Genomic DNA, 24,846 nt, shown 5'->3' with positions numbered 1-24,846 from the left:
CTTCAAATATTTATAGTATACCTACGATACGATCGATAGCGTACTGCTGACTTCAAATTTACAAGTTCCGTTTTATAAACGGTTTTTTCGACTTGGTATGACTGAAGTAGGTAATTATATTGATTGTTATCAAATGATACCATCTAATCGTAATATTAACATTGAAAACAAAAACCTAGTGACCATTGCGGCTACAATGCGAGGACATCTGTGGTAATACACATTTATTTAATTTTACCGAAGCATTTGAAATTGGGCGCCTTCTCGCTGCTTTTCTGAAACACAATAGTCTCTCGCTCAATTTCCCCCGTTGAATTTGTAAGCACTTTTCAATTTCCTGTCCGGTTTGGAATGATGCTTCTATTGGAAAGAAAAGACTAGAAAATTCTGTAATAACCTTGATGGCTGGAATTTCAACTGCGCAATTTTCCTATGAAAAAGGAGAATCGAATACCTACAGATGTTTATCTCACATGTTTTATTACCTATACAAACTGTATAATCTTATGATCGGCTTATCGCTATTGCTCCTTTTGATTACATACTCCCGGTACATTCGTTAAGCTGACGTCGTTTTTATGGGATCCGGTCACGTAATTGGATTTTGAGTATCAATAGGGTTATTATTTATTACACTATTCAATCAAAAGTCAGAGCAATATTTACAATAGATACTTTTAATTGTTGAATTATGTCTGTAATTCTTCTCACCACTATCATCATCAGGTCTTTATGTTTCCGCTGCAGGGACACGACTATCTCCAATTTACCAGAGGCAAATTGATAATTATTATTACGCCAACAAACTCAAAAACTATGCTCGAGAAAGAATTTTTCAAATCGGTGCTATAGTTTCGGAGCCTATTCTATACAAACATATAGAAATGCAAATCTTTAACTATTTTTCTGATATTAGGTAATATAAAAAAAATTAAAACTGGCTAGAAAATTAAATCAATCAGGTGGAAAAAAAGAAAAAGTGAAGTTGATGAAAATATTGGGAAACTTCCACTGGAGCATGAAATAATTTCTTTGTTTAGATACTTCCCGGAGTTTTAATGCTCATTAGGAGTTTTTAAGTTTAATTATTTACTGTCCCTGAAGTGGATTACGGTTCGAATTGGGTTTTCGCTTTATTGAAAGAATTTTATCTTTGTTTCAGATAACAAGCAATTGACAGTGTTTACTGGTTCGTGTGCTAGTGATGTGATCGTGGACAAAGTGCCGTGATCGTGATGTGACGCGGAGGGGTCCACGACGACGACACGGCGCCGGCACGACGCGGACACGACTCTGAGACGACATGGCCGACGACAACACGATCATCGAAGGCACGGTCAAGTTCCGTGACGGGAAAAAGGTGGGAAAACCGATATTAGTGATTAGATTCTCAAGTGTTCTATCTTATCTTTTAAACTTATCAGTATCATATGAATTAATTTATGGAGAGAAAGCATTGGTGAAAAAAAATGCGTAATTCTGAAAAGAAAACAATATAATTTTGGATATCTTATCAAGTGATAGCGATTATAACGTGTATTTCATGACGCAATATTATCGCCATAAACTGATTGTTTTTTTTATGCATAACAAACCTAATTAGGTAGTCTTTAGGGTGTTCGTTATGTAGGATATGAGTGTTTATTTTCTATCTTGGGCAAATAAATACGTGGGAATTAGATCTGCATTTCAATTCCAACAGTTATACCTACCCTTTACCAGTACAAGGATGATCGCGGATCCGCGCATACAGAGACAATTGACTCTCTGTTGAATCTGCGTTTGTGTGTGTCAAAGCATTAAACAATGCGAAACTAATACAGTCACGACGTACCTGTACCCTCTTGCCTCGTGATGTTCAAAAGCTATCCGAATAGAATATTGAAGTGAAAGCGAAGTAGGTTAGTGGGGCGGTTCTCATATCTCCTGCTGTCGGAATACATTAATGTCGGCTCCTGTTTGTTCCAGTGGAAGTCGCGATGGTGCGTCATGAGGAAGCTGTCACCGGTTGCAGGTGAGTTCTGCTTTTTGCTTTTCGACAAGAATATTATTAAATACCTATATTCTGCATGACATTTCGTGATTAAAATATCCAGATTTGCTAAAATATTCTCCGCCAAATTCTGTCAGTTATCGTATCATATTTTTATCTCTTGGACACCTGATTTGATAAGCATAAGTCATGTGTACTCAAACACTATGTATGCTAACTAAATGTTGAATTGATTTGAGCTCAATGAGCTAGACATGACAGTATATTGTAAAGTCATGACTCAAACAAAATTAAAAAATAATCAGTATTTCTTTCACACGTGTCAATAATCTTGCGGCTGATATTTACAATATGCAAATATCTTTACATATTTTACACGTGATATGTACTTAGGTATATTGTGCTTGGTGCTTGATGTTCGTTATAAAAGATAGCATGGTAAAAGATACAGGCTATCAGACAGTGGCAATTTCACGTACTTATTATATCAATAATTATAAATTATCTTTGACAATAATATAGGTATAATAAATAATGATCTATTAAAGTACGTCATCAGTAAACTATGTATTAAATACCTATACTAATATTACAAAGCTAAAGAGTTTTATGTTTTTTTTGCTTGAACGCGTTAATCTTAGGAACTACTGGTCAGTTTTGAAAAAATATTTCCATGTCGAATAGCCCATTTAATTTTATCGGGGAAGGTTTTAGGCTATAACATCACCCTACAGCCAATAGGAGCGGAGCAGTAAAGAAAAATGTTGCAAAAACGGGAAATGTTATTCAAAGTATTTTCACGCGTACGAAGTCGCGGGCACAGCTAGTGTAGTTATTCAAGTCATTTAAGTTCTATATTAATACATACTGGAAGTATCTGTAGTTGTGCGATGTGATGTAATCCGCGTTATTAGAAGTAGATTGCGGAGTAATTGCTGGCTGTGTCTCGGCTGCTTAGTTATTCATGGACAATAAGCGTCGGCAATAATTAATACCGCATCAAATGACTATGAATACGAAGCGAGCGGCGCAACTTGCCGGCTAAGGTATACGACAGTAACTTCGCCGCAGACTTTAAGTGCTATAGAGCTTACTACGAGTAGATGCAAAACTTACAAGCTCTATTGATTTTCAAATACAAACCACCATTTGATATTTAAATTAAATAAACACAGGTACTAGCGATGGAAGGAATCAACATGTGGCGTCTACCGTACATATGCGTAATACTTAGGCTGAGTTGCACCACCTAACTTTAACGGTAACTATGACGATAACCGGTGCTTTTTGTATGGAGTTTGACAGATTTTTGACGTTTGTCAAAGTTTAAGTATGATGGTGCAACCCAGCCTAAATGTCTGAATTGTTTTGTTACAACGGAACCCAGTCGAGATTATTGCGGAGCGTGTAACGATATTCTAATACATCCTATTACCTCCCGCTTAACCTCGCCGGAGGTCCCGGCTTAGGCCAGCTCCCTCAGGACGCAGCTCGGCTCCGGGACAGGATTATGATTATGTGCCCACAATAACACTCGACAAATTGGATGGACTTATGCTATGGTAGCTTATATCCGGAAAGCTTTAAAACTTAATTTAAAACAGAAAATCGTCTAGCGCCTGTTGAGAGTTTCATAGAAGGCTTAATCTTATAAGAATATAATGTAATGGCTTAGAACAAACAACTAGCTGTGACTGCGATCACCCACGCTGTCGGCTTATGATGTTTTTGACGATTTTACCTAAGCAATAATATTAGAAATTATTCTTAAAATGTAAAACAATAGGTTCATAGACCCACTTATTTCATTATTTACGAGTACATAAAAATGATTAATAGATTGTATTATCTACGAGTAAATTATAAACAGTGATAATCGATTTAAGTTTAATTAGCATCGATTAAAATGTCATGATAAGACGATTATTAAACCTTTTCGTAAAACAGCGTTCTTGATGGATTGATCCTTGTGCAATAAATCATACATGAATACTATCTGTACGGTGGACATCAAACGGCATAGTTAAGGACAGCCGAAAACAATTCATTATAGTTATCATACATCGAAACTTTCGTATGAAGTCGAGAGCTCGTGTATTAGCGCCCCCACACGTCTCGTGCGACCTGATTCCCGCAGCAAGACTGCCTCGCTAGTGGCGCGTGACGTCACACTCCCTCATCCATCACGCGGTGCAGCCAACTTCGCCTGCAAATGCACATTGCGAATACCGAACAGTTCAATCTGGAGATAGTTTGTCTCGGAGATATCTATCATTGCAGATTGGAGCGCGACGTTTATTTGGCCAACCGACAAATTAATTGCTCGTATAGCCTGGGCAGATCGTAAACGATTTACCCAGAAAGAAACACATCGATATTATGCCATTAGTAATTGCGTAAGATGTATTTTAATACGAATAAGCGGCAACCTAAGGCAAAATGTCTGAAAGGTTTTGGGGTGGCCTATTGAAATAAAAAAGAAAGAAAACATTTATATTTGGTGCTAAATAAATTATAGTCGTATAAACTACCAAATAAATTACTGAACATTATGCTCGAAGTGGAATATTCTTCTCAAGTCCAATAATTTTCGCGTTTTACTCGAGCGATGACCTAGATTCTGTAAATTACTGAACAAATCGTAGAAATAAATTGTCACCCCAGATCATGGAGAGTCGTTGGAAATTTATGTTATTAAATTTGGGTTCGAGCCGACTACTGTCGAGTTTCCTTTCTTTACTTTATCACTTACGAGTTAGGGAAATAGCTCGGCGTTGCCCGTGAATGTTAATACGTTATACTTTTGAATCAAGGCGGAGGCAACTCAAAGTGTTTATGCGAACGCGAGCGGCGCGGGGCGAGCTGAATGCGGAATGAGCGAGCGTAACGAGCGCTCGCCGCTCGCTAATGAGCGTAATTGCTCGCCGCACGTCGCTCGACTCCTGTTACAGTAACGTTTTTTGTGAAGGTAACTGCTTTGCTGATTTTGTAATGTCTTTATAGACTACCTTCTCTATCTATTTTCGTGTACCTACGGGTACGAACCCGAGTCGTTTAACGTAGAACAAGTGTGTGTGGTGTGCACTTCCTTGTATTAACTCATAAAAAGCAATTAAAAGGGATTAATTTTTGTAAGGCCTATATTATAGACTCTACTATTCATATATAAGATAAAATTATTAAGCCTGTCATTGATTTGATCAGGTTAATCTGACTCCTCCTGGTGTATGCGTCGTCCATTATACAACATCAAGTAAAATAAGCGACGAGCCGCTATTTTTATCGGTAACTTCAAGCCTGATAAAGAGTAGAATAATAATTTATCAAACAATCGTAACTAATTAATATTAATTAAGATTGTTCAAAGGTTAGAAATCATTGTAATCAGTAAGTACTGATTTAAAGTTTTAATGTTAGGTACTTTCTTTTAAAATAATTTCATCGTCCATTAATTTGTCCAATTAATCTTAAATGATGCAAATTTATAATCAAAATGATTAATTACATGTTCAATCATGTACCTAATTGGCTATACAATTTGAATTACATATTTTTGGATTATTGGATTAATGATAATATAACGCTGTCTGATAAGTTTTACTTCCTATTAAGTCTATCTTCTGAACAAAACATAACTCCCATTGAAACCAAGCTGTAGGGCCTAGTAATGATTAAGAGAAAATTATGCTACGCGGAGTGTCATCCCGCATACGAGAAAATCGCAGCAAGCCCGTGCTCTACTTTATTGACGTTCTGAGCCCGAAACTACTCAATGAATGCTTTTCAAGTTACACTGTCTTACTCAGAAGTAGTCACAGAAACTGGGGTCATCATTTAATATGAATTAACTAGTCAGATATGGCCGGTTAATAGATTTTATTTGAAAGTTAAGATAAAAATAATCTTAGATATTTACGAAATAACCATAATAAAACAGAGTACTGAAACAAATGCGACACAACTGCGCTTAGTATAATTTGTATCATACAAGTTAATACGTGAGGTAGTGCATGTTGTAAACTGGCTGCTGTTGATAACGCTGGGGCGAGGAAACAAAGAGGGCGGTTAGTTCATTAGGCTGGCGACGGGCCTGCGACGTGTCCTCTGGATAGTACCAAAAACTTGAATTAAAACTATTAATCTTATTTGAAACTAAGCTTTTTTAGGACTCAGACAGGAATCTGCACACATGACACAATCTGTTTTTTAATTTGCAACATTTTATTTTTCAAATTTTATGCTAGGTATTCAATCCGAGCTCTATAATTTAATTATCGTTTTATTCTCCGTTATTACTCGTATTTCAGCAAATAACCGAACAAAACGTCAATTAAGGTTTACTTTTACTGGCGACGAATAAAACGGTGGACGTAAACAAATAAATCAAAGTTCGGAGTAAGCAGTCGCGATCGCGCGTAATGAGCAATTACCGCCCTTGCTCGAGCCGGGCCCACTCTGTGATCGTGCACAATTACATGTATTCAACGCCGCGCTTTTGAGTCTAGACACGTGGTTGCGACATGGTGACATTGAGGACAACCTGTAATTAGTCTAGGCCTGGCATACATTTTCGGCTTGATAGAGCCTTGATGGATGCTTTTGGTGATATTTGTTACTAATAAAACTATATATATTAAGTTACTAATAAGTTTAAAAGCTCTTAATTTAAACGGGATCCACGCGTACGAAGTCGCGGGCGGCCGCTAGTTGTTAATAAAATAACTCGTAGTATTACTCAACTACTAAGTTGGTTGTGGTATTGAATACAAATGTATAGATGTAGAGAGGGGTGCCTATATGAAAATAAACACCACTCAAGTCGTCACGCGAAACTTTCGCGCCCGTAATTGAATCAAAACTATCGCAAACGCGACGCGCCGCGACGTGGCAGCAGCGGCAGGTGCAGATCGAATTGCGGCGCGAAACTTGACACGCCAGTCATCGGCACCCCACACAACGGCAATTTATACAGAAGGGTCAATTAATCCACATTATTTTCTTATTAATACGTCTAATTAAGTATCGTCGCAAGGATACTATGTATCACTCGATTACAGGCAGTTGTGAAAATATCTGAGGTAGCAATTTTGATGATGATTTCTGCCAAAGATTGTGTATTTTGTAAGTATACGTTTGCGACTTTCGTAGTCGCATATGCCACTAAATTAAATTGATTAACGGCAACGATATTTGTAGAAGCCCGAGTATACCTACTTCATGTATCTGACCTATGCCTGGCGGCACGTAAGCGCGACGTCAGCGTAGCGTGCGCGACGCGCGTGTGACGAGTGGTCTCGCGCGGAGTGCGCCGCGCAGCGAGCCGTGACCGCGCGGGGACAACTTAGGGGTGCCATTTGGTGTTTATTTTAATAATTATACACGTCATTAATGCAAACATTATAACAAGGGTTACTTTGATTATTTTTGTAACTATGGAAAATATGAACCAAACATGGGGTCCTTCAAAGTCGAAATGTTATTTATCTAAAACACTATCTTTCCATATTGAAGTGAGAAAATACTGATGCATATCATACACTTATCTCGATCTGTTTGAAATAAATTGTTGTCATATTTCATTATCTACATTCTGTTGCCACGGCTTCAATCTGCATCAATCTCTTTTGTTATAATAACAATTTATTGAATTATATTTACATTAAATTATGAATGTTAACAGTTTTTTAGGTAACATACTATTTTTATATTGATATTTTCGATTTCTTTGTCCGTGTTTAGTGAGCTTGTAAGCCCTGCGACTACGACGTGGTGCGAAAGCTCAAGAGCGAGGGCCAAGTCACTGATACTGCGAACAATGGCAGAGTTCGGAGGGATAGGGGAACTTAGAAAAAGCTCTGGGGAGCCACCCATCAGTTAGGATTGGCGGAAGCGTTGTAATTATTTTATTTTAATGTATATTCAGCTAAATAAAATTATAAAATACCACGAAATATACGAAACACAGAATGTAAATAAACTTTCCTTTCCTAGCTAGCGGTAGAAGTTACAATTAATAATAATTACAGTTTGATTATTATCCTCTACGAATCAATAATTTATAGTCTTATAATTCTTTAGAACATGTTGTTTGCTATTTTGATCGCCCAGTTCTTCTACTAGCTCTATGTGCGTCACATCAATTAACAATTTTACATCTGGACCCGAACGAGCCCCAAAAACGGCTCCGTCTTAGCGGCAGTATTAACGACATGCGCAGTTTCGGTAATCAAAAGAGAAATAGTCAGTTCCAATTTCAAAGGACTAATTGGGACGTGACGGCTTAATTATTGTAGCCAGATGATACTACAGATTATCTGACAACAGAGAAAATGATGAGATTAAATAAATCACGTATTAAAGTAATTAACATACCTAATGTAAGTACTGTCTGTCTACTTGTTCCTATTTCAGCCCTCGAAATTCAGCTGTTTTGGGTGATTTTGTGTAATAAGTCTATTGTGTATGTCATTAAAATGGTTTACGTCCAGGAAGTCGGTGGACGGATAATCACAGTTCGAAGTTGTGACTTTCGTTCTATTCAATGACAAGGCTCTGTTACCTACATTGTTTATACCATCTAGGTATCTCATGTTTAAGACAGCAGTTCAAAGTCTACAAGACAAATGGAGCTATCCAGTGCCCGAAATATTTTTGCGTGCACTTGGACTATTAATTTATAATTTGCTTAAATGTGCGTTAAAACCAATACCGAGATAGTCCTGTGAAGTGATTGTGATCATTGGCGCGTTGGACCTTATCTGGCGTTATCAACGCACGTCTAACCCTACTGATGCGGACGGCGCTTGTTAACGCTCGGCCCGCGGTGCGAGGGCGCTCCGACCGGTCCCCGGGGACGGGCGACATGCACCTCGTAATGGCCTAACAAAGGACGTCAGCTAAACATAGGAAGTTAAGTCAACATTTTTAGTGCCTTTGTGTTTTGATAAGAGCAAACCTCTTACTTACCCATTTATTGGCTCTACATTGTGTACAATACAGTTAAATTAGAGACATCTTTTTAGATATTACACTGGTTTTAGTGAAAAGCTCACCGCATAAAAAGTTTCAGCGATGACTAGTTATTTTGGGTCTTTTTTTTTTTTTTTTTTTTTTTTATAATAATAATAATCATAATCATAATTTTATTGTCAAAACTGTGTACAAAAGGTGGTAACAATAATTTAGTGGCTTCAACAGTTATCCATTTCGGATGTACAATATGTTATTAGATTAGACGAGATTAGATTAGATTAAAAAACAAATGTCAATAAATAATATTATGTCAAAAGTTATTAAAATATTCATCTAGGTTATAAAAACATTTCTGCAACAACCATTCTTTCAATTTCTGTTTAAATTGCGGGTTTTCTAGTGCTTTTATACAGTTAGGCAAATGGTTAAACACTCGAGTTCCTGTAATCAAGGTACTCTTGCTATAAATATAACTTGATGATTTCAAAATACAAATGTTATAAGCATATTGAGATCTAAGATTCTTTTTAATTTTACTTTTTTCACAGAAATGATCCTTATTATTCTTTACAAATACACATGTTTCAAGTATATAGATACCCGTCAAAGTCAGAAATTTATAATCTTTAAATACATTTCTTAAAGTTTCATATTTGTCAATGTGGTACATTACGCGAAGGCATTTCTTTTGAAGTATAAATGTCGATTGAACATTAACAGAGTTGCCCCAGAATATTATGCCATATGTCAATAGAGGATATGTACCCATAGTATGCGTTCTTAGTTACATTTTCTGAGGAAACACTGCTTAAAATCGACAAGGCATAGCAACCACTTGACAATTTTTTATTTATTGTCTCGATATGTGCCTTCCAGTTCATATGAGTATCTATATTTAAACCTAAGAATTTTATGTCAGGCACTTTTTCTATTAATTTATTGTCAATTTTAATACTTAATTCTAGTGGATCATTTTTATAATTTCTAAATTCTAATAATTTGGTTTTCTCTAGATTTACAGTTAAATTTATAGATTTTAACCAGTCAATAACAATGTTAAGTGTGTTATGAATTTCACCAACAAGTTCGTCATTTTTTGCTCGGTCTTCTATTCTCTTTGATTATTATTGTAACTAAAGTGTAGTTAATTATAGTTTGTGCTCAATAACCAATGCCTACCCTTTACTCAATATATTTAATACATTTTAATGAATTCCCCGCGTGTCTCTATCAACGCCGATGACTTGCAGTGCTCCTGAGGAGCAGGCGCGGGTCGTTGGGACCCAAGGCACGTCGCACCGCGGCGCTCTCATTGCCTTGCACACGCACCGTGACCGGAGCGGGTCAATTGACGTCTCCCTCAAGATTTTCTTTAAAAGATAAAAACTCTATCTTAGTATAGTCATTTTGTGTTTGACTTTTTGCCCGAAATCAGACCGCCAAGCGGTCTTTCACTAAAAGAACGTGTATTTGACTCTCAAGCTTTCACAATAATTATTGTCTTCCAACAAAATAAGAGTAACTCAGTATTGTCTCCTACAGCAAAATTATTATTGTAAGAGCCTATTCAATAATTACATGTCATGTTAAAATTAAAGTTCTAGTGACTTTTTCAGGAAAAGTAGACTAGATCATAAAGTGTGGCTTATAATTATAAAGAATTACCACATCCAGGAGTGACTTAATCTTGGAAATCACTATAATCCGGGCCTTTTCAAGGCGAGAGTGAATAGGCATTTAAAGGGCAGATTTGTACCATCCAAAACTGCATCTTGCTTAACACCAGGTGCGATTGCGGTCAAATACCTGCTTTTTCTTGCATAAAAAAAAACAAAAAATTAATTAGGCTTACTAACTATTTATTACGTCATTATAATAAAATAATAAAATCAGCTACATTCCTTTGGTGTATAATATTACATCTTTGAAATTCGAGACATCGTTGCGGTAATGATGCATCAGTTTGGTAAAAATATGCTCCTAAGAAAGTGGGATGACTTCGCCTTTGGCTGGAGGCCCCGCCGCTTGGGTCATTGTGACCCGGCGCACGTCGCGCCCGGGGCTTAGAGTCTTATTACGCTGCAGGTACCGGATAAATCAATAGGCCGCTTGACGGGGGCACTTTAACCTTTGCTCTCGTGATTTTCTAACTGGAGTTTTTAAACTGCCTCCAGATCGATCGATTGTCATTGTTTTGAGCTGACAGGTCAATTTGTTTTTCATTGACAATTTATTAAGGCAAAATGCTGACTTTTGGTAGGTACCTAATGTGTTGTGACTTTATAATATTGCATATTATTTAAAAAACGTAACCTCACGAAGTAGGTAGGTACTATGTCTTTAACATGGTATAAAATCGAGTTTATTCAATTTAGTATGCAAAAGGTAAAATAACTATAATGTATTAAGAAAAGACAATAACAAGCTCACATAATATAAAAAATAATAATCTAAATAGAAAACTTACTTACATTTTGAGAGCCTATGTAAGTTTATTAGAAGTCTATTTATGCAAGTACGAGTACCCAAATCATGAATTTACAGCTGAAAGTCCTGTATGGCGCAGTCGTCAAAGAATGAATTTACGATTAGAGATCCGCCGGCCTAATTGAAGGACCGTCCCGTCCCAAATGTTCGCTTTTCGCCTTCCCTCATCAAGTAATTGGGCTTTTGTTAATTCGCGCGATTGGAGAGCGCCAGGCGGCCGGTGGAGCTCACTGAAGCGCGCGGAGAGTGGATGCGGTGATGTCGAAGGACAAATGGGTTTTTATTGATGCATAGTTGCTAAATGTTTTATGTAAAATTAATTGTTTTACATGATAATACGAGTATTTATGAACATTTTATAAAAGCTCAGGTCAACCATCAGACAACCCAAGATCAGAACCAGAAAGACCGACCTCAAATAAAATGAAAAGGCACAGCAGAATAAGAAGAATATTAAGATTATAAGTTTTTAAATCAAATTTATGAAGTATTCCGTTACATTTGTTGCACTTCTATGAGCCTGTAAGTTGGTTTTTGCAATAAAATACAACATATGCCTACCTCGTATTTAAGACACTGGTATTCGTAGCATTTTGAACAAAAAACTAGTAAACTCAACTAACTTAATGAACTAGTTGATGAACCTTCTGCTAAGCGAATTTAAAACCGTAGTCCAAGGCAAATAAACCGTGCTTCCGTAAACTGACTTTACATTTTCGCTGTAGGGCTCGAACGGATCAAACGAGTGCAGTGAAACAACATAATAGAAATATAATTGGTAGGTGTACTAGCAATGAATCGAACTGACTTTGTTCGTTCTTTTCAGTCAAATGATGTCCACTGCTGGACTTACTTATCTCGTACGTCTACTGCATGAATTTAATTATGTATTGTGATCATGTTTATAAAGTTTCCACGTATACCTACAATCCTTACACGTAAACCTATTGAGAGAACTAAACTTAATTTATACCTACACTTTTATATCATAGTAATTAATAAATAAAAAAAAATATATATGAAGTACCCACTTATAATTTATATAGCAAAAAGCTCAGGCGGACAAAGTCAGTTTGAGCTGAAAGCTTCCTTATGAGCTTATGAGAAAGTGATTTCCACATAATTCATAGATGTTAGACTGTGGTGACATACAGTTCAAAGAAACAAAAAGAATACACTATTTAGCTTCATCAGGAATAGTTTTGGCAAGAAGCAGGCCGAGCCTACCGCCAGGGCGCCGCCTGGCCCAGCCTCCGCCGCGGCGAGGTTAGCGCCGTAATTACCGCGCCGAGTGCACACTAATTGAAACGCAAATTATACGAACCGCGCCTCTAACGATCGCTCACACATTATTTAAATATATTAATTGGACCGGCCACCCGCCACGGAAAATTTGATACCAATTTCGTTAATTTGCATTGAAAATTTTATGTTTGCGCAGAATTACGGCTGATTATCGGTCGCAGTGTGGCAGTTTTTCGTTAATTGCGATGCGCCCGTCTCATGAAATATTCACGCAGTTCATCAAGTGAAAAATGGCGCTATAATGTCTCACTCAAACAATTATTTGTAATTTGATCAACGAGTACAACAGACTCTGGATCTTTTATTATTATCGTTGTCGCAGTCGTTGCGAAATACCGACAACTGGTCATGTTTTATATGTGCAGTAAATACAGGGTGTTAGGTAAATGGGTATATGAGCCGACACTAGCCCATGTTAACATGGACATATAAATGGTATGGTAAAGTCAGAAATTTGATATCATCATTTTATTTTTTTTAATTTTCATACATAATAAATATTATAAAATCTGAATTTTATAAAAATTTAAATAATTAAAATGAAGATATCAATTTTCTGACTTCACCATACCATTTATATGCCCATGTTAACATGGGCTAGTGTCGGGTCATATACCCATTTACCTAACACCCTGTATAGTTAACTAAAAAGAGATTATTAACTGTAATGTAAAAGTATGTAGAGTTGTATATTATGTAGAGTTCGGTATGGAAGGAAAAACCCCACATCGTCGAGGGTGGTACAACACTAAATGAAGGCAATCAACAGAGTATAAATTGTTTTACGAGTGTACGGTTTATATCAAAGCCGCGCGTGTGACGTCACGACCGACGCGCACGCATCTCTGTATTGACGCCTCTCGCCACAGACATATATGGTAAATCATACGTACATGGTGATCATATTTAATTATGATGAATAGATTTTATTGATTACTAAATATTTTGGACAGTGCGAATACTTTATAAATGCAATGGATACAATTAAAATCTGTTGATGTAATTTAATGACTAATTTCATAGGCTGAGTTGCACCAACATACTTTGACCGTAACTTTGACAATAACCGGTGCTTTTTGTATGGAGTTTGACAGATTTTTGACGTTTGTCAAAGTTAAAGTAAGATGGTGCAACCCAGCCATAATAATTGATTTTGATTTAACCGTTCATAGTACTAATGATTAACCAAAGTTTGCATTTAAAAAGTAAAAATGACTACAAACACGGAACCAACCACTTACAAAAGCTACAATAATGATGTTGTTTAACCCCCTTGGGTCAAAGTCGAATCGAGGGTGTACTAGCTTAGAAATAAAAGCCAAACTCAGTACACGACGGGTTTATTACGTCACCACAATCGGTTAGTAACAAGTAGGATGGTTAATGTGAACGGTGGTTCAAAACCTTTATATATGGGTCGCCTAAAACTTCGACACCGCGATGTAAGTCAGCACAACGCCATCTATTGACAGTCTTGCGAACTAAAATGTCTTAGAATCTACGGAATGTAACTAATTGACTGGACATTGACTTATAGACTATTCTTACATTTACCGCCCACTAAGGACAAATTGACATTTTGTCCTTCTAAATACGGAACCGCCCACTATGACCACAATGGTAAAAGTTGGACACATTATACATATTATCGCAAAACCAGTCAAATAACACTTGAAAATACCCTATTAACACATATTACAATTAACAACTTATCGCCGTATCCACCATGACTGTTCACATTAACTCTTCGAAATTAAGATTTAAAAATATAATACAATTTAAAATTGTGTAAACAAAAACATCATAAAACCACATAAACCCAAACTCTTTTAAAACAGTAAAATACAGGTAAAAGTAAATAATAATTACTTTGTATAATTTGATAAAAATGTAAAATAAAATTAAAGTAACAAGTTCATTCATGCATGATTTTTACTAGTATGTACCTACAAAAATTTAAGATAAACGATTTCACTCAGTTACCGGCAAAATACACAATTTGTTAACAGATCGTTTGATTGTAGAATTTTTGCATTTTAATGTAACCACTCTCGTAATTCCGTCACGACCGGGGTGCTCTTCGATAATTTTAGCATACAGCCAACGACATGGGGGAAGACCGTCCTCTTTGACCAACACAATATCTCCTATTTTTGGTTGAGGCGCTTCAGTTGACCATCTGTACCTGTGAAAGTATTGGTTTAAGTAATCTTGAGACCACTTTCGCCAAAATTCCTGACTCATTCTTTGTGTGTATTGCCACCTTCTGAGTGAGGTTACATTTGAGGTCTCATAATTATAGTCAGGTGCCGTGACTAAAGCCTCTCCAACTAGAAAATGACCCGGAGTTAAGACGTCTAAATTTTCTGCATCCTCATTCAGTCTTGACAGAGGTCTAGAGTTTAAACATGCCTCTACTTGTGCCAGTACCGTCGCCATCTCTTCGAAGGTTAAAGTGGACGTTCCAATCACACGTTTTAAGTGGTGTTTGACGGACTTAACTCCCGCCTCCCACAATCCCCCGAAATTAGGTGCATGTGGCGGAATGAAGTGCCAGGTCGTACAATTATTGGCTAAATTTTCGGCTATTTCTGCCAAGATGCCATCCTTTTCATCCGCAAAGAGTTTTCTTATTTCTGTGGCGGCCCCTACAAAGTTGGTACCGTTGTCGCTCCAGATATGCTCACAACGACCTCTTCTTGCCACAAACCTTTTAAATGCTTGGAGAAAGCCCTGAGCTGTGAGATCACTAACAGCTTCTACGTGAACGGCTTTCGTGGACATACATACAAAAAGGCATATATATCCTTTGTACGATTTGTGACCACGACCCCGAGCAGTACGCATTTGGATGGGCCCTGCAAAATCCACTCCACTGTGTTGGAATGGACGAGCCGGTTTTGCTCGAACTGAAGGAAGTTGGCCCATAAGCTGTTGGTATGTGCGTCCGCTGTTTTTCACACATTCAACGCACTTTCTGACGTGAGCCTTTATCAACTGCTTCGCCCCTATAATGAAATATTTATTTCTGTGAATGTAAATGAATCGGCCTGTACATTAAAGGCAGCGGGTAATTAAACACTGCGACTCCACACGATAGTGGAGATCTGTTTGTTGTAACACACTTCCTCTGGGCTGGAGTGTCGCTGTGACGGGACCCCACATGACGCGTCGGAACGGAAATAAAGCTCTTCGTATCTAACACGAGTGCATAGGAAGTGTATGCACCTAACTTGTATTGCAATTTACCTTGAAAAAATATGTATGGTTACGAATATTTTGTATTGAGTAAATAATTCATAATTCAGTTTCAGGTGTAGTCTTAAATAAATATTTGAGCCATAGCACAAACAATGTTATTTACTTATCTATTTATTTATTTGTAAATATTTGTAAATATTTAGTCTATGTAGGTTAATTATTTGTATTATTCTTAATTTTCTATCACTCGATTTACTAATTTACTTATCTAAAACGTATAATAAGAATACATAATAACCATCGTTGAGAACATGAAGTTGGTACATAATAACATAGCTATTTGTTTAGGACGACGAGTAAATATTGAGGCTATTCCCATTACGTTTTATGGCCTTCTTTTTGAGCTTCTATTGACAAATAATTTTGCTCCGATGGTTTCGAAAGAAAAATGTTATTGTGTAATAGGTGGTAAATCGTTCATGGACGAGCGAGCTTTTTGTAGAGACGTTGCTCGGCGACTACGTCCAGAGGAGCTTACTCTGCAGTGCGATGTCGCTAAATCTTTGCTCGTTCAGTATCAGTCTGTGCGAGAGAGTGAGACGCGTAGAGTCTATCGAAATAATTCTGTGAAATAGTCTCAGGTAACGCATTTGACACACACCATTGACTCATAATAGCGTACAGGGGATTGCCGCGATAACTCGCGTCACTGGCGGGTTGGAATTTGGGCAGGTCGAAATTAAATGTAATGAACCTTTTTATTCCAAGAACTTTTTTCAGGGACGGACGAGGTGGTGACACAATATTACTCAACTCATGTGTGATTTTATTTTCTTGTATGTAGATTACGTCACGTTTATATTTATAGTGGTACCTTCGATTAACTCCTGACAGAAAACAGAAAAATGTTTAACTGAAATAAAAGAAAGGAAAAATCTCCTTTATCCACATAATTTTTTTTGGGATTCTATTTAAAATACAAAATAAAAATTTCAAGTGCTTTATCAGTGCTCCCCTCCGCGTTTGTGGGTCATTTTTCTTCCAAAGTACAAAATCTGTCGCCCGCTGACCCCCTCGCTAAGTGCGTGTTTAGGGATGGCCCCCGATGGGCATTTGTTTTCTTTATCTTTGCATTTGCGACATAACAGTCATCTCGCGTGATTTCCCTTGATGTTATTTTACAAAGGGTACCATGGTTACTCGTAAGTCATCGTTTTCTAACGTAGGTACCTACCTACACAGATTTAGATTTATTTACAGACGATTATTTCATGCAGGCTGTTAGGTAGATAAGCCGTGATGAATAATTGTTGGCAATATTAACTTTTCCTATAGCTTATCAAAATAAGAAGAAGAAAAAAATGACAGGACTAATAAAATTGTTATAGATTTGTTTATCGAACTCAATTAACTTACCGTTTGATTAATTCAAAACAATATTATGATATTGTTTTGAATTAATCACGATGCATTTACGTATTAAAGATGTTGTTAAAATATGATTATATTTAATAATTATTATTAAATGCCAGTAACAAGGAGACTTTGTACGATTTGTATTTTAGTGAAGTGCGTCATAGGTCGTTTACCCCAGGCGCCCTGCACTCGGCGCAAGGTCTGCACTTATTTCTCGTCGATAAACCCCGAAGAATGGGACAGTCCCGGCCCTCGCTCGATACCCTACCCTTTGGCCCATCGGGAAATGCAAATAACGACACAGCGCCCGCTGATTGAGATTTTATTGCCCGTCTATTGTGCCATGTGCTGTTGACACTATTGTTATTATTGATCCGAATATAATAAGCTGATGTGTTGAATGCTGATAATATTCGCCGATTTATTGTTCCGCAGCTCTGTTTAATTGCACAGGGAATTGGTATTTATAGCGCGAAATATAAACTTTATTAAGTCATGTCTGTAAATAACTTCAACAGTTTAAATGCAAGAAGAAACTGAACAGCTAAACACACAACATTTTAATAATCATGGCGTACTAAATTACAATCAGAAAATATTAGGCAGCACAAAAGCACTCTAATATTTGTATAGTTTAAAAAGTTTTGAGCATCATAAATAGAAATACCAAAATCGAGTAATATGAGTATGTAAGAACGAGTATGTGTTATTGGCGATACAGTCTTTTTACACCAACAATTTCACGATGTTGAAAAGTTTTTATTGTTTAGTTTAGACTGAAGAATATACAAAACTGCTTTGTTGCCCACATCTCTATGCTACTACGTCATGACGTGTTTGTAACTAACCTTTACACATTTGTCGCAGACTGCGTGCACCTGCAGCTGTACCGCGACTCGAAGGCGCGCTGGGGCGGCGCGGGCACGAAGGCGTCGCTGTCGCTGCAGCAGTACCTCGGCTGCGAGAGCGGCTTCACGCTCGACAAGCACTCCAACACGCTCGCGCTCGTGTGCCGCGACCTCGTCGCCATCCTGGCCTTTGAGACCCGCGAGCGGCTCATCCAGTGGCAGGTGAGGATATCTGCCTGTAGCTGTACCGGAACTCGAAGGCGTCGCTGTGGCTGCAGCAGTACCTCGGCTGCGAGAGCGGCTTCACGCTCGACAAGCACTCCAACACGCTCGCGCTCGTGTGCCGCGACCTCGTCGCCATCCTGGCCTTTGAGACCCGCGAGCGGCTCATCCAGTGGCAGGTGAGGATATCTGCCTGTAGCTGTACCGGAACTCGAAGGCGTCGCTGTGGCTGCAGCAGTACCTCGGCTGCGAGAGCGGCTTCACGCTCGACAAGCACTCCAACACGCTCGCGCTCGTGTGCCGCGACCTCGTGGCCATCCTGGCCTTTGAGACCCGCGAGCGGCTCATCCAGTGGCAGGTGAGGATATCTGCCTGTAGCTGTACCGGAACTCGAAGGCGTCGCTGTCGCTGCAGCAGTACCTCGGCTGCGAGAGCGGCTTCACGCTCGACAAGCACTCCAACACGCTCGCGCTCGTGTGCCGCGACCTCGTCGCCATCCTGGCCTTTGAGACCCGCGAGCGGCTCATCCAGTGGCAGGTGAGGATATCTGCCTGTAGCTGTACCGGAACTCGAAGGCGTCGCTGTCGCTGCAGCAGTACCTCGGCTGCGAGAGCGGCTTCACGCTCGACAAGCACTCCAACACGCTCGCGCTCGTGTGCCGCGACCTCGTCGCCATCCTGGCCTTTGAGACCCGTGAGCGGCTCATCCAGTGGCAGGTGAGGAAAATTACTTAGTTACCTGTCAGAGCATAGTACGATTTTCTTCGAGTCGAGAGAGCTTGAGCCAAAATACAAAAAAAAAATCATTTTCTTTTTGGCTACTAGACTTGATTCACGTTAAGGGTGGTTGAGTGCAAGCAACGTAAAGCGAGGTTCTCATGTGTGAGCAAAAATTTTATTGACAGACGAGTGACAAAGCGCTGCAGAACTTGGCATAGACATAGTGCAAACATAAAGTGCATTGCACTGAAAACTAAGAAATGAAAACTGATGTTTTTCTTTTAAATTGAACATCTGCTTTGATATGCGTTTGGCATCAAACGCTGATTGCCGGTTTTTATTGTTTGGCTCGAATAAAAGTAGCAATCAAAGCCACTGTGTTCGTGGCTCGTGCGCTGACCGCTTATGAACCGCCTCTGGGCCGCGGCCAAGTTCCGGCCACTCGTTGTGCCTATACAACAAGGCCAAACACAAACGCTTTGATATTTTGTCTAGATATCTCAATTGTAAAGTACTCGTAAACGTGGCATGCGTTAAAATGTTCTACGACGCTTCTGCGACTTAAGCCCGTGATAAAATAAAAGTAGTTAAGTTACTTTAAACTAAATAGTTATATTTAGTTCAAATGTTGGTATGTTTAACCTTTTGCAGAAATTCATGGCAATACGATGTTCATAACAGGTGAAAGTGAGCTCGCACTTGGGCGAGCCCCGGCACTACTTGGTGCTGGTAGGCAGCGGTGGCGGCGGCGGGTCCGGCGGCGGCGGCGGCGGCAAGCGCGTGCCCGCCGGCCCCGCGCGCCTGCACCTGCACGAGCGCCGCTTCGCGCTCACCGCCGGCGTGCCACCGCGGCTGCTCGGCGTTTGGGAGCTGCAGCACCTCAGGTACACTGCCTACACAAGGCTACTGAGACACTGATACGTCATATTATCATTCGTTTCAGCCGAATGACGTCCACTGCTGGACAAAGGCCTCCTCCAAGGTTTTCCACAATGAATGGTCCTGCGCTGCCCGCATCCAGGCTCTTCACGCGACCTTCACCAGATCGTCGGTCCACCTAGTAAGAGGCTTGCCCACGCTACGTCTTCCAGCCCGTGGTCGCCACTCGAGAACTTTTCTGCCCCAACGGCCATCGTCTTTACGAGCTATGTACCCCGCCCACTGCCACTTGATACACACGTCACGTCATATACAAATACATATGTATTATGTATATCATTATACTAATGAGATGGTTTTTTACTCAGGCGTTATGGCGTGGTCGAAGGCAGATTTTGCTTCGAAGGCGGCTCACATTGCGGGAAAGGTGAAGGATTGCACGTCCTTATCACCGATCAAGCCAAGGAGCTGGCGCACGACTTTGACCTAGCTTCCCAGGGTCGCTTGTCACCGAAAAGGCGACCACTGAATTCTAAGAGGAATGAAGGTAATTTAAAAATGATATTTCAAAAGAGCTCAACAATAATGGATTTTTTCTGAAACCATGTCTTTGTTGTACAACAGGAGGAGACAGTCCGAAGTCACATAAGGCGTATCGACCTGACACGCGACTATCTGAGTTGAACACCATCGATCATTCACTGCCTCCGATGGACCTTCGTCTGTACGAAGATCCTTGTACCGGGGAGGAGGCTGGTGCCATATCTCCGTATTGGCCATCGGCTGAAAGAACTAATTTCCAAGACCTTGGCTTAGCAGACACAGCTTCAGTGAACGAAACTATGGAAGGAACCGATACAAATGCGTGGAATGGAAACAGCAATGTAACGCTAGAGCGATGCATGAGCTGCATATCGAAGTTAGGCGCATTGTCGAGGTCTTCCACCGCAGCCCTCACTCCAGGTGCAAAGCACTTCAACCCTGCGTGGACTATGGAAGCAGTTAATGAAAATACACAAGAATCTCTCCCTCAAGAAAATACTCAAAGTTGTGACATTATTTCTAGTAAAACTAATAAGACTGAAGAATTATGCCGCTGTACGGATCGACCCCCGGATAGGCCCCCCAAGCCCACTAGATTAGAGCTGAACCTTGTCCATAAGCCCCCGATGCCACTCCCCTCCCAAACCTGCAGCTGCGTGCACGTTGCAACGATAGAAGAAAATAATTCTAAAGTAGGTCCTTATGAAAATTATGATGTTCCGAAACTCCCATCGACAGAGGTAAATATTCACTCTTAATTACTCGTACATTTCAAGATTGTAATATTGAAGTTATTTTATGTAAAATATTGATTTTTATTATTTTTCCTCAGGTTGAAGGAGAATACTACGATACTCCAAAAAGACTTAAGGAATGTCTAAATAATGACTTATTTAGGATCACAAAAAGTACTACTTCAAATACCCTTATATTAAAAAAGCCTTGCGGATGTTTGCTGAAATTTGGAAAGAGGCCAAAAGAGCCCACGATCATTGATACTGACGAAAACTTCCAGCCAGCTAATTGCGCCTGTCAGCGAGTAACGGATTGGGCCAATAACTGGATAAAATTGCCATACTGTAGGAAAAATACTGTGTCAAGTGACAACTTGGTGCCAAATAAGGAAAACATGATGCCAAATACTAGCAGTGATCGTAGTGCATTATACGCTACAATTGATGTGTCTCGTAAGACACGAAGAAAATCACGTGATTGTCAGATTGACAACGTCCCGCATTGCCAGTTTAGTCGAAGCCACGATTCGAAGACTGTTGAAGTCGACGAAGGACCACTGGCTAATTATGAAAATCTTAATTTCGCTTTATCTTTAGAACATTATGAGAATGCCAAAGATTTGTTGAAGAAAGCCGGAGTTACACAGTCAGAGCTAGATGCAATTACGGCCAATCTAAAACCGGCTTCTTTCACAAATGCTGATGGCAAGCCAACATGCACAAAATGTGGCCATCTTCAAGCCAAAAGCGATAAAAAGGAATCTACAAGTTGTAGTACGAGCGATGACTACTTAATGATGGAACCAAACACGATTGAGAGTAATAAATTTGAACAAAATAAATCTCTCCCAGCAGGCTATACTCCAATGTCTCCCATTGGCGGATTTGCATTTCACACTTTGAAACATCCCGCCAAGAGTCCAATCAATAGGTTACTAGAAGAAAAATCAGCTAGCAATCCAACTCTTTGTGCGCCAGAAGAAGTTCGACAAACGGTTGGTGATACTCAATCAAACTCTGAAGCGCCCCGTGAACGCGTCGAGAGAATAGAGTACAGAAAGCGATCATGTTCTGCGGATTCATCCAGATTTCTTGAAGACGTTAAAGAATTTGAAGATAGCGTTGGGAGTCGTGGGTCAACGTCTTCAATTGAAACACTTCGAAATATTGCTCTCGATGGTGACCGCACTTCAACCCCTTGCGACTGTGCCGCAGATAATAAGCATTCAGACGCAGACAGCTCCGAAGCGTCGAAGGGCGCCAGAGGTCGCGGATTGCCGCCGACAAAACGGTCGTCTTCAGTACCGGGTAAAGCTGGAGGAAATAGGGATTCATCCAGTTCAAATGATTCTGGAGTTTCAAGTTGTTCGTTGAGGCCCGGAGCCGATATAGCGGAATTCGAGCTTCCCCTGACGACTGCAGCGACTCGGCGGCATTACCGCAGCGCGAGACGAGCTGCTGCGTGCATCCACACATCGCTGCCTCGACGCTCCAAGTCTACAGATCCACTGAGAGATTTCGCTACCTTGCAAAGAGTACGAGTGCCCGCCAAATCTTCTTCAGCAGAAGCTGAAGTGCCAGTCTTGTCTGTCAAGCCTTTAAGAGGTAATTAACAAACCGTAATAACGTGTTTGGAATCATATAATATATCATACATTAGCGCAAAATCAATAATGTATTTTTGTTTTAGGAATAATGGATACACATAGCACATCAAGTGGTACTTCCGATATGTCTGACTACATCGAGACCTTATCTATCTGTTCGTCACATTCATCTTCGGATACTCCAATCACCATGCGGTACGTTTGCATTTTATACTGGCGACATAATTAATTTTTTATATATTAACGGAATTGTATTTTCCGCCACAGGGTGGTGCGGCAAACGACGAGTACGCTCCGGCCGCGATCAGGCAAAGAATACCAGAACTTGGACCCTCGACTCACTTCTGTGTACCGCGCGGCGAACTCCTCACATCTCTACACCAATCTGCCCTAAAAGCAGTTACTGAACTTATTACGTTGTATTATAATATTATGTATAGTGCAGGAATTTCTTGATTCTCGGAATCGATGAGTCATACTTGGACTATCTTCAATATGAGCACTAAGATCTGCCTAATAATTATTGTTTCGTCTATTGTGTGTGATCCGTCCATCAGCTGTCTCAGATAGTGAAATTAATGATTGTGAGAGACAGAATTCATTGAAATATTAAAAGTTGTTTTCACTTAAATAAAAAGCGATGGCACCTGTAACTTTAAATTCCCAAGTATTGAAATTGTATTTATAACTAAACAAACTGATAACACTTGTTACCACAATATTTATGATTTACTTTAATATTCATCCAAATACGAGCACCCACTGAGAATAGTTAAACATGATAGGGAAAACTAAACGAATTACATGACAGGTGAAATAAATAATTGATAACAATTTCTATTGCATTTATGATACTCAACAATACTAGCCTAAGATGCTGCCAAATATTGTCTTATTTCTAGTCATTTGTAACGAATAAATTGAAGTGTAAATATTGTAACTTGCGGACTGGTCAGTGGAAGCCCTCAGAGTGGTCGCGGCTGGTGTCTAGTGCCAGAGCTCACACGTCCCGCAAGAATGTAGTGTCTATACAACTTGCATTTTTGTAAATACATGTACGTACTTATTTAGAACGTTGTAAATTATATTATAATGAAATTATATTAATACATTTATTATTATAGAATTTAAACTCTACAACGATTCTCTTGTCTCTACTTTGTTACGACAGTGTAATTATTTTGATATTCGGAGTTTATCTGGTATTGAAGTCTGAGGTTTCCTACTTCTACTCGTATGTTATGTAAGGGTGATAGATGCGTAGTTGCCATTATGAAACTCACTATAGCAATAAGCAGTGCAACCAAAGGTGATGATTGTATGATAAGGTTTATGATTATTATTATCTTATAGTTTATTAGAGGCGCGGTGCGTACGAAGGCCGCTCTCTCCGGCCGCGGCGGCTGCGGGCGCTCCGCCAGTTGACGGCCTACACCACAACACAAATAAATCTCTCATAATCAAAAATTCAATTAAAGAAATTTGATTTTATGGAATTACTACTAAACAATAAACATACTGTAAAACTGAATTTACTTAGAACCTAAATAGATGTAATAAAAGTTTTCAAAGATTTATTTGCTTGAAAATACACCGTCAACTTGCGGAACTGTTTCTCGCTCGACTAGTAAGCAATGAAGGCTGTCGTTTTAGCGCTCACCAGTTAGCGCCACTGTAGAGTAAGGTACTGTCACTTGCTAGTAGCGAAGACAGTGGCACCAACTGGTGAGCGCGAAAGTGGTAGGAGGACTATCGCATTTGCACTCATCAAGATGGCGCCACTGTAGAGTAAGGTCCTGTCAATCGCCAGGGGTGCCAAATGTTAAGTATAAAAACGATAGCCCTCATTGACCGCGATCGTAGAGCCGCCGCGGCCGCGGGGCGGGCGCGGTGGGCGCGAAGACTGGACTCGTAAGCAGG

General features: G+C 39.5%; 1 protein-coding gene across 1 annotated transcript in view; it reads left to right on the top strand.

The window, feature by feature from the left end:
• The window catches only part of LOC135078760 (uncharacterized), a 30,171-nt gene extending 5,615 nt beyond the window's left edge, over window positions 1-24,556 (top strand). Inside the window, exons 2-14 of the mRNA XM_063973317.1 lie at window positions 1,163-1,360; window positions 1,969-2,014; window positions 18,242-18,444; window positions 18,483-18,623; window positions 18,662-18,802; window positions 18,841-18,981; window positions 19,020-19,160; window positions 19,845-20,047; window positions 20,411-20,589; window positions 20,667-21,325; window positions 21,418-22,924; window positions 23,010-23,121; window positions 23,194-24,556. Of these exons, the coding sequence (XP_063829387.1) occupies window positions 1,304-1,360; window positions 1,969-2,014; window positions 18,242-18,444; window positions 18,483-18,623; window positions 18,662-18,802; window positions 18,841-18,981; window positions 19,020-19,160; window positions 19,845-20,047; window positions 20,411-20,589; window positions 20,667-21,325; window positions 21,418-22,924; window positions 23,010-23,121; window positions 23,194-23,320 (3,657 nt within the window). The 5' untranslated portion in view covers window positions 1,163-1,303 and the 3' untranslated portion in view covers window positions 23,321-24,556. The remainder of the gene's footprint in view (window positions 1-1,162; window positions 1,361-1,968; window positions 2,015-18,241; window positions 18,445-18,482; window positions 18,624-18,661; window positions 18,803-18,840; window positions 18,982-19,019; window positions 19,161-19,844; window positions 20,048-20,410; window positions 20,590-20,666; window positions 21,326-21,417; window positions 22,925-23,009; window positions 23,122-23,193) is intronic.
• Window positions 24,557-24,846: the final 290 nt, after the last annotated feature.

Source organism: Ostrinia nubilalis, chromosome 15, assembly GCF_963855985.1.
Source record: "Ostrinia nubilalis chromosome 15, ilOstNubi1.1, whole genome shotgun sequence".
NCBI lineage: Eukaryota > Metazoa > Arthropoda > Insecta > Lepidoptera > Crambidae > Ostrinia > Ostrinia nubilalis.
The sequence above is the reverse complement of the archived record's forward strand: the minus strand, read 5'-3'. Positions and strand labels throughout refer to the sequence as shown.